Source organism: Kogia breviceps, chromosome 8, assembly GCF_026419965.1.
Source record: "Kogia breviceps isolate mKogBre1 chromosome 8, mKogBre1 haplotype 1, whole genome shotgun sequence".
NCBI lineage: Eukaryota > Metazoa > Chordata > Mammalia > Artiodactyla > Physeteridae > Kogia > Kogia breviceps.
Genome location: NC_081317.1, coordinates 96,628,037 through 96,642,286, shown reverse-complemented (window position 1 = coordinate 96,642,286; position 14,250 = coordinate 96,628,037). Strand labels below are relative to the sequence as shown.

General features: G+C 36.2%; 1 protein-coding gene across 1 annotated transcript in view; it reads left to right on the top strand.

Annotated features, from left to right (window-relative positions):
* Nucleotides 1-14,250, top strand: part of SPTLC1 (serine palmitoyltransferase long chain base subunit 1) — a 67,230-nt gene that overhangs the window by 36,879 nt on the left and 16,101 nt on the right. Inside the window, exons 7-8 of the mRNA XM_059071038.2 lie at nt 6,699-6,828; nt 10,433-10,522. Coding sequence (XP_058927021.1) covers nt 6,699-6,828; nt 10,433-10,522 — 220 coding nt within the window. The remainder of the gene's footprint in view (nt 1-6,698; nt 6,829-10,432; nt 10,523-14,250) is intronic.

The window sequence follows — 14,250 nt, the reverse complement described above, 5'->3', positions numbered from 1 at the left end:
GTTGTACAAATGCCTAGAACATTGTTCCTCCTCTCATCTCCTACTTAATTCCTGCTCATCTTGCACATATACCGCCTCTGCAGGAAAGCCTTCCCCAAGTTCTCAGATCAGGTCAAGACCCCTTGCTGCATGTGGAGAAAATTGTACAGCCAGAGGAGTTTGGTATCCTTGTGAATCCATGACCATGTAGGCACTTACATGCCTGTCAAAATCAGTTTCTCAAGCCTCCCTTAACTTATATATGCAGGTGTGTGCATGTGTGCTCATGTGCACCCGTACCCTCTGCTCTAGGCTCATCTCGCCTCACACTCACTGTACTCTTTTATAGCACTTTCAACAGTTTATACCAGCCCATTGCTTGGATGGCATGTGCCATTTAGTGGTGCTCAATAAATACCTTCAGTAAGAGAGTGACTGGAGGCTGGAGCTCAAAAGAGGGGTCCAAGTGACTGGACTTCGGAGCCCGGCTTACCTCCGTCCCTGTACCATCCTGCTTCTCACTCACTGTCAGAGCACCTGTAGTGCAACAAGCTCAAGCATATGCTGCAGGGCTGGCTCTTCCTGGGGGGTTTTCAGTGCGCTTGTGACCCATTCTTCCCTACAGCCCTGTGACAGTTACCTCAGAGCACTCCAGCACATGGCGTGGGCCTGAGTAGAATTGTTTCCCAGTGTGACCATGAAAATGAATGTTTCTATTAATTTCTTGCACATAGTTTAAAAAATCAATAATAAAGACTCATCACAAATTTGAGAGCCAGTGATTTAAACAGTGATTCTAGGTTTTTAATAAAGCATAGTTGCAGACAGCTACAATACAGTGTCAGCCAATATCGCTTTATACAAACCCCCACCATAAATTCCTTTTTGAGTTTAAAGTCCAGAAAAAGTTTACAGTTACAGTTGAACTTGTATGCTTCCCTTGTCCGATAATAAATACTATATTGTCCTTTTGGTTTTCACTGCTAGGGTCCCTAGTCTAAACTCACTTTCAAATCTTATGCCTGGTGTCTTAGAACTTCAGTTTCTAATGAGTCATTAGACAACTTAATTATTCCCTTATACATAATTTTAAATATTCCACCTGAAATTCATTTGAAAGTAGGAACGCTAGAGGTAAAAATGGTGTTTAGTAAATTATTTGATAAATTGTTTTTGATAAATTCATTGGGCATAGACAATATGTTCGATATTTTATTTTCTTTCTTGTGTAGTAAGCAGTGATAATGCTTTACCAGTAGGTCTCAGAACAATGGTTGTTTATATACATAAGTCTTTCCTTGTCACTCTGTCTTTATGTTCTTTGTATACCCTTCTCTAATGAAATGTTTTATATTGAGATAATTGTGGATTCACATACACTTGTAAGAAATAATACAGAGATTTTATGTGCCCTTTACCCAGTCTTCCCCAATGGTCACCTCTTGCAAAACTGTAATACAGTTTCAGAAGTGGGATGTTGACATTGATGAAGTCAAGATAATCCCTCTTGTTGCCACACCCATATCCCTTCTACCCTACCTGCTCTTTAACCCCTGGCAGCCACTAATCTATTCTCCATTTCTATAATTTCATCATTTCAAGATTGTTGTACAAATGTAATCATACAATGGGTAAAACATTTGAGGATTGGCTTTTCTCATTCAGCATTAATTATTTGGAGATTCTCCAGGGTTGTTATGTGACTCAAGAGTTTGTGCCTTTTGATTGCTGAGTCATATTCTATGGTATGGATACACCACAGTTTGTTGAACCATTCACCTATTAAGGATATCAGAGTTGTTTCTAGTTTGGGGCTATTACAAATAAAGGTGCTGTCAATATTCATGTATAGGTTTTTCTGTGAACATAAGTTTTCATTTCTTTGGGATATATGTCAAGGAATGCAGTTGCTGGTCATAAAGTATTGTGCATTAAATTTTTTAAGAAATTGCCAAACTTTTCTAGAGTGGCTGTATTATTTTACCTTTCCATCAACAATGTATAAATGATCTAGTTTCTCCAACATCCTCAGGAGCATTTGGTGATGTCACTTTTTTTTTTTTTAGCCATTCTGATAGGTGTGTACAGATATCTCATTGTAGTTTTAGTCTGTATTTCCCTGATGCTACCATACTTACTGTTTTTAGACTTTGGTCTTGGCATCAACGTAATACTTTCATAAAATCAATTTGAAAATGTTCCCTCTTTTATTTTCTGGAGAAACTGTATAAAACTGTTGTTAATTCTTTAAGTGTTTGGTAGAATTCTCCAGTAAAAACAACTGGACCTGGAGTTTTTTTTTTTTTTTTTAGAAGTATTTTAACTATGAATTTAATTTCCTTAGTACTTGTAAGGCTGGCTATTCAAATGTTGAGTGAGTTGAGGTAGTTTGTGTTTTTCAAGGAGTTGGTCCATGTAGTTTATGTTTTTCAAGGAGTTGGTCCATGTCTTCTAAGTTGTCAAATTTGTATGTGTAGCATTGTTTGTGATATTCCCTTATTATCCTTCTAATGTCTGCAGATCCCTGTTCCCTTCCTAACTGGTAATTTCTGTCTACTCTCTTTTTTGTCATTTTTTGCTAGAGATTTGTCAGTTTTATTGATCTTTTCAAAGAATCAGCTCCTTGTTTCATAGATTTTTCTACATTGTATTTTTGTTTTCATTTCTACTGATTTCTGGTATTATTTCCTGCCTTCTGCTCATTTGCAGTTTAGTTTCCTCTGTCTAGGTTCTTGAGGTGAGAACTTCAGTTACTGATTTGAGACTTTTCCTCATTTCTAATGTATTAGTGCTATGAATTTCCCTGTCTTCACTGCTATAGTTGTGTTCCACAAATTTTGATGTGTTTATTTTCATTTTTGTTTAGTTCATTTTTGTATTTTATTTCTCTTTAGACTTTCTCTTTGACCCATGAGTTATATAGAAGTGTGTTGTTTAGTTTCCAAGCGTTTGGAAGTTTTTAATTTGTTACAGTTTGTTTTATGGCTCATGATGTGGTCTATCTTGGAATATGTTCCATAGTGACTTAAAAAAGAATATTCTGGCAAATACAGAGAAAAGGCCACATGAGGACACCAGTGAGAAGGTATCACTCCATGATAGGACACATGTGATTAATTTCCTTCTTTATACATTTCTGTTTTTCATATTATAGTATTCAATGATCAAATGTTACACTGATCATTATTTTTTTAAAGTCACTGATACGCAAATTAAAAACCAAAAAAAAACATACAAAACATTCATTTGCCACTTCTATCCTTTAATCCACTAAGGAGAGCGCTAGCTTTACATGTCAACTTCCTAAGGTATACTTATATAAAAGTTTTAGTGAGACAAAAAGCAATTTACATATGAAACTACCTTTTGAGAGAAAATATTTTTTTTGTCATTATCATTAAATAGAAAAAAATATTCTGCTGAATGGAGTGTTCTATAAATGACAATTAGATCTTCCTAGTTGATGGTGTTATTGAGTTCTTCTATATCCTTGCTGATTTTCTGTTTGGTAGTTCTGTCAGTTGTTGTAATTTGTCAGTTTCTACTTTCACTTTTATCAGTTTTTGTGTCTTTTGTAGCTCTGTTATTTGGTGCATATTTAGGATAAGTTTTCCTGGTTAATTGATTCTTTTTATCATTATATAACATCCTTCTCTGTCTCTGGAATTTTCTTTGTTCCAAAGTCTACTTTATCAGATTTTAACATAGGCACTCTGCTTTCCCTTTTGAATGTTTGCATAGTGTGTTTATTGTATGTAATATGTATGTATTATACCCTTACTACCTATATTATTGTATATAACATACATACATATATACAGCATATAACTATATATATATATAACTACATGTATACACACACACACATATTCCCTTACTACCCATCTCATTATATTCGAAGTGAATTTCTTATAGGCATCATGTTTAATGCACTCCGCCACTCTCTGTCTTTAAATTGTATATTTTAGCCATTTGCATTTAATGTAATTATTGATATATGGGATCTTAAATCTCCCAGTTTTTATTTTTTGTTTCTTATTTGTTCTATTTTTTGTTTTCTTTTTTCTGCCTTTCTCAGGGTTAATTGAATGAGTTTTGGAGTTCCATTTTTATTTATCTCATTTATTTTATTTGTTTTCAAGTGTTTCTCTTTGTATAGTTTTTTAGTCATTGCTCTAAGTATGATGTTATATGTATGCATAAGTTATCACATTCTACTGGTGTTATTTTACCGTTCAGTTATAGAATCCTTTATCTTCCTTTACATCCCCTTACTCTCCTTATTTATAATACAGTTGTTTTCAGTATTTCCTGTAAACACTTTGAGAACCACATCAGATAGTGTTAGAATTTTTACTTTAACCATCCAAAATAACTTAGAAAACTCAAGAGGGGAAGAAAAGCCTAGTGTGTTTGTTCATACTTTTTACAGTGTTCTTTCCTCCTTCCTGATAAGCTAAGATTGTTTTATTTATTTTTTCTGTGTGGAGAGCTTTCTCTAGCCATTCCTTTAGGGGAAGTCAGCTTGGGACAGAGTGTCTTAGGTTTTTTTCAACTGAGAATGTCTTCTCCCCCTCATTCCTAAAGGATATTTTTGCTAGTTTTGGATTCTTGGTTGCCAGGTCCTTTTTTTCAGCATTTGAAATACATTGGGACACTTTTTTCCGGTGTTAATGGTTTTTGATGAGAAATCTACTGTCACTCAAATTGCTTTTCTCTTACATGTAAGGTGTCATTTTTCTTTTACTGATTTCAAGATTTTTTTTCTTTGTCATTAGTTTTCAGAAGTTTGACTATAATCGTATTGGCATTTATTTGTTTGGGTTTACCTGCAAGAATTTTGCTCAGCTTCTTTAATCTATAGGTTTTCAGCCATTATTTCTTTAAGTACCTTTTTAGTCCCACCCTCATTCTCTTCTTTAGAACTCCACAGACTTGAATGTTGCATATTTTATTGTAGTCTCACAGGTCCCTGAGACTGTTCTTTTCTTTCTAGTCTACTTTCTCTCTGCGATTTACATTGACTTGATTTCTACTGTTACATCTTTCAGCTCACTGATTCTTTCCTCTCTCCATTCTGCTGCTGAATTCATCTACTATGCTTTTTCTTTTGACTGTTTTACTTTTTAGTTCTAATATCCCCACAGGATTCTTCTTTGTATCTTCCTTTTTTCTCTGCTGCAGCTTCCTATTTTTTCATTTGTTTCAAGCATGTTCGTAATTACTCATGAAACATTTTTATCATGACTGTTTTAAAGTCATTATCAGATCATCCTGACAGCTCTGTCATCTTAGTACTGGCATTTGTTGACTGGTGTTTTTTTTGGTTTTTTTTTTCATTGTTTGATATTTTCTGGTTCTTGGTATGACAAGTGAAACATGAACAGTTTCATATTATGCTGTTATAGTTTATGCTTTATTTAAACTTTCTGTTTTAATTGGCTTTCTCTGACAGTCTTCCCACAAAGGCAGGGGGGCACTGCTGCCTCATTACTGTCAGGTGGAAGTACAAGTCCAGGGTCCACATGGGGCCTCCACTGACACTGAGATGGGGTTATTTTCATTTCTTCTAGTTGTTGGTGAGGGTCCTACTCTTCTCTGAGCCTCCCCTGACACAGCCTAAGCATAGGCAGGGGAGAGTGTCTCTCCCTGCAGGGGATTGGAAGTTAGGTCTCTCCACATGGTCTTTCACTAACACCACAGTGAGAGCCACTTGTTACTACCCAGCAGAGATACAAGTTCTGGCTCCCTTCTCTGACAGCTCCCACAAGGGTATTGGGAAGCCTTGTTATGGCCTTGTGAGGGCTAGAGTCTGGGTCCCGCTCTCAGCCTTTGCTAGTGTGGAGGGGACAGGCCCAGGTTTTTCTGTGGTTTGGCTGCAGTAGAGACATTTGCTGGGCTGCCCCCTTTCCTGTCCCTTTGGCTACAGAGAGCAGACTTTCATCAGAGCTTTTCTGTCTGCCTGTTGGCATTTCCAGTTTGCCAGCTGCATCAGCTCCAAGTTAGGAAAATCCAGGAACTTGTTTCATGTCATTTCTCAGGTCCCTCGCTGGTCTGCCTTTTCTCTCCATTTTTCAGCATCCTCTTATGTTTGTCTTATACATCATGTCCAGGATTTTTGGTTGTACCCAGTGAGAAAAATAGGGAAAATATGTCTATTTTCTCAGAAGTAGAAGTGTTGCGTGTACTTTTAAACAATACACTTAATTTAAGAAATATATCCTGCCCCGCATTAACTCAATTTAGGAGATCTTACTGAAGATTAATCTGCATGACTCAGAGCTCTCCCCTGGGTTATGTAGAGTCAGTAACCCAGTATTCCTTTTGATGGCAAAGTAATGGCAGAGTGGTGGCCAGTCAAATCAGAGATGCCACTGATGGTGAGATACACCAATATTTCATTTATTTTTCAGAAATAGGAAAGTACTTTGAATACGCTAATATGCCATCCGTATAGTAAGATGCATGCGGATTTCTCAGAGGTCAAAATATGGCAAGAGTTTACTTCCTGGAACAGAATCAGTATGGTAGTTATGTGGAAAGACTTGCAGAGTAAAGTGCAAACAATAACGTATTAATGTTCAAACATGTTTTATTTATTTGCCATGTTCAGTTTAACAAGTGGATGTTGGTCAGCTTACAAAAGCAAGCATTCCTTTTCTGAGAATGTTGACAAAGACCCTTTAAACCCCAGTTTGGTGGGTCTCTCTTCCTTGCAGAGATAAAGCTGCCTGCTTTGCTATTCAGAAGGGATTACAGGCATCACGTAGTGACATTAAGCTATTTAACCATAACGATATGGATGACCTGGAGCGACTATTGAAAGAACAAGAGATTGAAGATCAAAAGGTATGAATCTTAAAAAAATTAAAAATAAATTAAAAAAATTTTCTTAAAAAGGTATGATTCTTTTGAAGAAAATTACACAGTTCTTTTGTACTTTCTAACCAGCTAAATTATAAATGAAATGGTAATTTGTCATGAAAACCTGCCTGTGGATCACATTTGTACATTAAATAAGGGTGTTTCTGCTTATTAAATGTACCTCAGATTAGAGAGTCAAGGCTGATAGTAATTTCCTCACCATTGCCATAATTATATATGGCAAATTGGGGGGAAGGTTGTCTAGGTGGTTTCTAAAAGAGAGAAAGAAAAATAGCATGCATTTTGGGGGTGGAGGGATGTATACTCAACTCTACAGAAGTAACAACAGAACTCATTAGGGCATTAACAAGGTGTATCTAGTGAATTCAAAATAGCCTTACTCATATCAGAATAAATCATGTATCAATTCACCAGAAGAAACTATGGTGGCAGATCTTAATTTATGAATTTATGAACAAAGTGAAAACTCTTTCTCCCTACCCCAACCTCATCCCAGATCTCTGAGCAGCTGCTCCCTATGGGAAGCAGCTGCCTCAAGCATGGTTTCCTTCTACCTTGCAACCTATTTACACTTCTTCTCAAGCACCTGTGTAGTCCCTTGGGACAGGGAGGGAATTAGGCAGGTAGAACTTGCTCCATGTTGTTCTGATAGAGAGTGGAACAGAGGAAACGTGTTCAAAGCATCACTGTTAGAATTAGCATTTATTTGCCACTGGCAACATGAACAGAGAAGGTAGTTCTGTGGTCTGTGGTTCTGCATCAGGAACCACTGTGTGTGGATTGTACTGGGAACCCGGTTACCACATCCTTTGTCTCAAACACCACTTTCAAGTGGACTTTCCCAGTGTAACCCGTCCATTACTAGAGTAACTGATAAAAATGCTCATCACATCCTTAATTTTGTGTTAATTTCCATTTTTCCAGATATTTGCATTATTCCTTTTGGATTCTGTTATCTTTGTTTAGGTGATAGCCTAAGAGCAGCACTTCATGATTATACACATTCTTGTGATGAATATGCATAGACTTCTGCTATTTTATGCTAGGTGTGCTATAGACAGTGTTTTATAATTATACAATTTAGAAAAATCTATAGGGAAAATCTTAAAATTGAGACCATTCCACCGATGAATTCTTTGTACAGATTGTAAAAAGATGTCCCTTTTCTGATTCAGTAATAGAATGCTACCGTATTTTAAAACACTGCCTTAGAAAGTGTGACCAATGAACCAGTCTACTGTAGAGTTATTTCGCCAAATTAGCATTGTACAAATTTGGAAGACAACATATTCAAGTTCTGTGTGTGTGTTGTATAAGATTTATAATCTGTGGAACATTTTTTTAAATGAATAACAAGAAATAAAGTTATCTTAAAATTTATTTCCATTTTATAGTTTTTACCTTTTTACTAATTAATTTATACCACATATTCCTACCAAGAGTAGGCTTTCTAAATTACTTTACATTTTGGTTTTTAGAAATAATTCTTTTTAAATTTTGTTTTCACAAAAATAATAAATGTTAACTTCTTAAATATTTTGTACTTAGATGCTTATATTTCCTTTGAAAGTAAGTTAAATAATCTGAGTTTGGATCAAACTCTTTTTGTCAGTTTCCCAACTAATGGGGTTCATATGTTTTTTCATTCCTTTTCTTTTAGAGTTCTCTTATCCCCTATTAATCCTTCTTTAAAAAAAAAGACAGTAGATAAAAATAGCAGTTCATAGAAGAAATGCAGATAACTGAGCAAATAGAAAATAGTCTGACCTCACTAACAATTACAGAAATTAGGATAAGAGTTTTTGCCTTTCCAATTAGGGAAAACTTTTTATGGTAATAATCAGTGCCACACTGATGCATGTGCAGATACAAAGGGCCTTCCAGAAACTCTGAGGAGAGCTACAGTTGGCACAGCCTTTCTAGAGGGTAAATGGGCAGGTATATTCTGGGATTCTTAAATATCCATACCCTCTGGAGTGCTATCTTTAGAAGAGAATCAGAAATGGTGTCAAAGATTGAAGCATATTCACGTGATGTAAAAAAACAAAATGAGGGAAACAACCTAAGTCCAACACTGTGGGAGTAGTTAAATAATTTATGGTATATCTACAAGGTGGAATATTAAATCTCCATTAAAATCATGGTTTAAATAATATTAAATAATGTGAAAATGTTCACAACATAATATTTTAAAACCTCACGTCCTAGAACGATTGCAGTAAAATCCTGATTTGAACAAGGTAATTTACAAAGATATGTATTTACAAGAAAAAGTTACCAGTGTGTGGTGTAACAAGCTCATTTGTTAAATTCTTTTTTGTACTTTTCCATTTCCCAAGAATATTCCAAAAATAAAATATTCCTTCATTGAGTATTTTAAGATGATAAGAAAGATACTTTGTTTTTTAAAGGCAAGGAGAGGCGGGATGCCCCCATGTACTCAGCTGTGACCTCCCAGCAGACCCACAGCCTTCAGGTTTGAGTTAGTGACAGAGTGAATATGACCAAGAATGATGTAAACTTTTGCATGCTTCAGCCGACACTTTTTTGAGCATTACATACAGCTGTGGGTTCTAAAATACCCCTTAAAGAATAGCTCTGATATTTGAGTTTCTAGTTGTTCATTAGAAGCTTAGAGGCAAGAAACCTTTGAGTAGAAAGTTGGCGGCAAACTCTGTGGAATTTTTTCAGTTCAGCATACCTGAAACATCTACAAATTCAGCAGTGGGAGTGGTTTATTAGTGATATGATGTCAGTGGGGTGTGGGAAGGTGTGTGTTACTTGAAAGAGTCCCTCCACTGCACCACCTTCAAACATGGTCATAGTCCAGTCTTACTTGAACCAGTAGTGAGGAGTAAGGAAGGAAAAGGGTTTCATCTGTTTTTTGGTAAATAAAGGAGATCAGGGTTTGTCTGTTTTTTAACTTTTTATTAGGAAAATGTCTGGCACATTCAAAGGAAACAGTAGTGTAGTGAAGCCCCCGGTACCCTTCTCCCAGCTTTGTTTTCAATATTCTGCCATTCTTGTATCATCTGAACCTTCACCTAACTCCCCACTCAATCTCTGTGATGATGATGATTGTCATCATCATTAGAGTCCTTTTTATTTTAGGTAAAATATACAGACATTGAAATACATTAGTCCTAGTTATACAGTTTTGACCAGTGGTTATACCTGTGTAGCCCAGGTATCATGATGGCCCCCATCATGACATAAAACGTCCCCATCTCCCCCAGAAAGTTCCCTTAGGTCCCTTCCTAGTCATTCTGGGCTTGGAGGATTTTGTGTTTTAGTATTCTCAGTGTCTAAACAGTTTGTGTTTGTGTGTGAGGCCTCCTAGTTGACTGTGTGACCTGAAAACATGTCTGAGAGAAGAAAGCACTGTTTTTCATCTCAGAATAACAGGATCTCAAACCTTGAGCTTGAAATTAATTTAGTTTGACTATCTATTTGTTGATTTATCTTGGTGAATAAATCTTGTAGGGTGAAAGTGCTAGAGAGCACATAACAGATTTTGTTTTTGGAGTTACTGAAATTTAAAACATCTATTTTTGTTTTTCTTTTAAAGAATCCTCGCAAGGCTCGTGTAACTCGACGTTTCATTGTAGTCGAAGGGTTGTATATGAATACTGGAACTATTTGCCCTCTTCCAGAATTGGTGAGCAACCATGTTTATTTATTATTTTAGTATTCAGACTATTTGGCAGTTATGCCTTTTGTTTATGACCATTTTTAATATATAATGTTTGCATTGCTTTGCTTAATAGGTATCATAAGCACATTCTGATCATACTAGGGAAGTAGATTAACATTAAATGCCAACCCTGACCTTTAAAGAGTAATTAAGACTGAGTTTTATAAAACCAACTTTGAGGCATAATTGACACATAATAAAATATACTCACTTTAAGTGTACAGTTTAAGTTTTGACAGATGTATACTCCCCTATCACCAGCACCACAGTCAAGATATAGAACATTTCTGTCACTCCAGAAGTCCCTCATGCCCCTTTGTAATCAGTACCCCATTCCTGGCCGCAAGCCACTGTTGATCTGCTTTCTGTTCCTGTAGTTTTGCTTTTTGTAGAATTTCATATAAATGAAATCATATAATATGTACTTTTTTAAACTCAGCTTTTTAAAGGGGGATACAGTACACTGTCTTTAGAAACCATGACTATTGAGTTTTTTTTTTTTTTAGGTGAAATTCACACAACATAAAACTAGCCATTTTAGAGTGTAGGGTTCAGTGGTATTTAGTACGTGTGCAGTGTTGTGCACTCATGAACTAGCTAGTTGTAAAACCTTTTTGTCACTCCCAAAGAAGACCCAGTACCCACTAAGCAATCACTCCGCATTTTTCCTTGCCCCTAGCCCCCACCAGTCTGCTTTCTGTGTATATGGATTTACCTATTCTGAGTATTTCTGATGAATCATATAATATATGACTATGGCTTCACTCACTTATAATGTTTTCATCGTTTATCCAATTTGTGGCATCATTTATCAGTATTTCATTCCTCTTTTTATTTCTTTTTTTCTTTTTTTTAAAATTTATTTTTGGCTGCGTTGGGTCTTCGTTGCTATGCGCAGGCTTTCTCTAGTTTTGGCAAGCAGGGGCTACTCTTCGCTTCATTCCTTTTTAAAGCTAAGTAATATTTCATTGTGTGGGTATATCACATTTTGGTTTTGTTGTTAACAGATATTTGGATTGCTTCACCTTTTGGCATTTGTGAATAGTGCTGCTGTGAACATTCATGTACAAGTATTTGTTTGAATCCCTGTTTTCAACTCTTTCGTGTATGTGCCTAGCAATGTAATTGCTGGATCATGTGGTAATTCTATTTTTAACTTATTGAGGAACTGCCATGTTTTCCACAGTGGCTTGTACCATTTTACATTCCCACCAGCAATGGAGGAGGGTTTCAGTTTCTCCACATCCTTACCAATGTATACTTTTTTTAAAAAAAATTTTTGCCATTCTAGTAGGTGTGAAGTATATTTGCATTTCTGATTTGCATTTCTTGAATGACTAATAATGTTGAGCCACTTTTCTTGTGTTGGCCATTTGTATATCTTCGGAGAAATGTCTGTAGAAGCCCTTTGCCCATTTTTAAACTGGGTTGTCTTTTTGTAAAGTTCTTTATGTATTCTGGGTACTAGACCCTTATCAGGTATGTGATTTGCAAATATTTTCTCTCATTCTATAGGTTGTCTTTTCATTTCTTTGATAGTGTCCTTTGATGCACAAAAGTTTTTAATTTTGGCAAAGTCCAGTTTATCTAGTTTTTTGTTGTTGCTTGTGCCTTTAGTGTCATATCTAAGAAATACATTGCCAAATCCAGGGTATGAAGATACACCCCTGTGTTTTCTTCTGAGATTTTTATAGTTTTAGCTCTTATTTTAGGTCCTTGATCCATTTTGACTTAATTTTTGTATATTCTGTGAGAGAGGGATTCAGCTTCATTCTTTTGCATGTGGTTATCCATTTGTCCCTGTACCATTTGTTGAAGAAACTGTTGTTTTCCCATTGAATGATCTTGGCACCCTTGTCGAAGTCAATTGACTGTAGGTATATGGGTTTATTTCTGGACTCTCAGTTCTATTCCATTTGTCTATATGTCTAGCCTTATGCCAGTACCATGCTTAATTACTTAATTCATGTAGCTTTGTGGTAAACTTTGAAATCAAGACGTGAGTTCTCCATTTTTGTTCTTTTTCAAGACTGTTTTGGTTATTTGGCATCCCTTGAAATTCCATTTGAATGTTATGATCAGCTTTTCCATTTCTGTAAAAAATGACATTGAGATTTTTTATAGGGATTATAGTGAATATTTAGATTTCTCTGGGAAGTATTGCCATCATAATGATACTAAGTCTTCTCATTGATGAACATGGAATGTATTTCCATTTATTTCAATTTTCTTCAATTTCTTTCAGTATTTGCAATTTTTACTGTAAAGTCTTATACCTCTTTGGTTAAATTTATTCCTAAGTATTTTATTCTTTTTGATGCTATTATAGATGGAATTGTTTTCTTAATTTCCTTTTTGGATTGTTCACTACTAATTATAGAAATACAGATGACTTTTGTGTATTGATCTTGCATCATTCAACTTTTGCTGAACTTCTTTATTAGCTGAAACAGTATTTTTATGGATCTTATTCTGTATATAAGATCATGTCATCTGTGAATAGAGCTAGTTTTGCTTCTTCCTGTCCAAGGATGGATGCTTTTCTTTTTTTTTCTTGCCTGATTGCTCTGGCTAGAACTTCCAGTACAGTGTTGACTAGAAGTGACAAGAGTGAGTATCCTTGTGTCATTCCTGCTCTTTAAGGGGAAAGCTTTCAGGCCATCACCATTGAGTATGATTTTAGCGGTGGGTTTTACATAAATGCCCTTTATCAAGTTGAGGAAGTTCCCTCCTATTTTTTTTTTTTTTTTTTTTTTTTGTGGTACACAGGCCTCTCACTGTTGTGGCCTCTCGGTTGCGGAGCACAGGCTCCAGACACGCAGGCTCAGCGGCCATGGCTCACGGGCCCAGCTGCTCCACAGCATGTGGGATCTTCCCAGACTGGGGCACAAACCCGTGTCCCCTGCATCAGCAGGTGGACTCTCAACCACTGCGCCACCAGGGAAGCCCCCTCCTATTTCTTATTTGTTGAATGCTTCTCTCATGAGAGATTTGGGGTTTGTCAGATGCTTTTTCTGCATCAGTTGAGTTAATCATGTGGTTATCCTTCATTCTATTAATATGGTGTATTACACTGATTTTCCTGTAATAAACCACTATTTTTTTTTTTTTTTTTTTTTTGCGGTATGCGGGCCTCTCACTGTTGTGGCCTCTCCCATTGCGGAGCACAGGCTCCGGACGCGCAGGCCTAGCGGCCATGGCTCACGGGCTTAGTTGCTCCGCGGCATGTGGGATCTTCCCGGACCAGGGCACGAACCCGTGTCTCCTGCATCGGCAGACAGATTCTCAACCACTGCACCACCAGGGAAGCCCAATAAACCACTATTGCATTTGACCATTAAAATCTGAATCTATGAGTCCATCAATTGAATAGGAATTCAAAATGTTTCATATCTTATTTTTTTAGTTTTTCACTGTTTCTTGAGGAAATCTAGATACATCCTAAATGTCAATAAAAGAGATGATTTGTTTTCCTCTCCTTCCTTTTGTGAGTGTCAAAGACTGATAGAATAATGTAGGAGAGATAGTCAGCCACAAGATAATAAAACTGTATGTTACAGGGGTACAATAATAAAGCAGTACTGATGGGCAAATATACAACCAATGAAACAAAATGTAAAGTGAAGGAACAGATCAAGTACCTAAAGTACTGAGTATGTAAAATTACAGGATACAAATTAGGGTTTGACAAA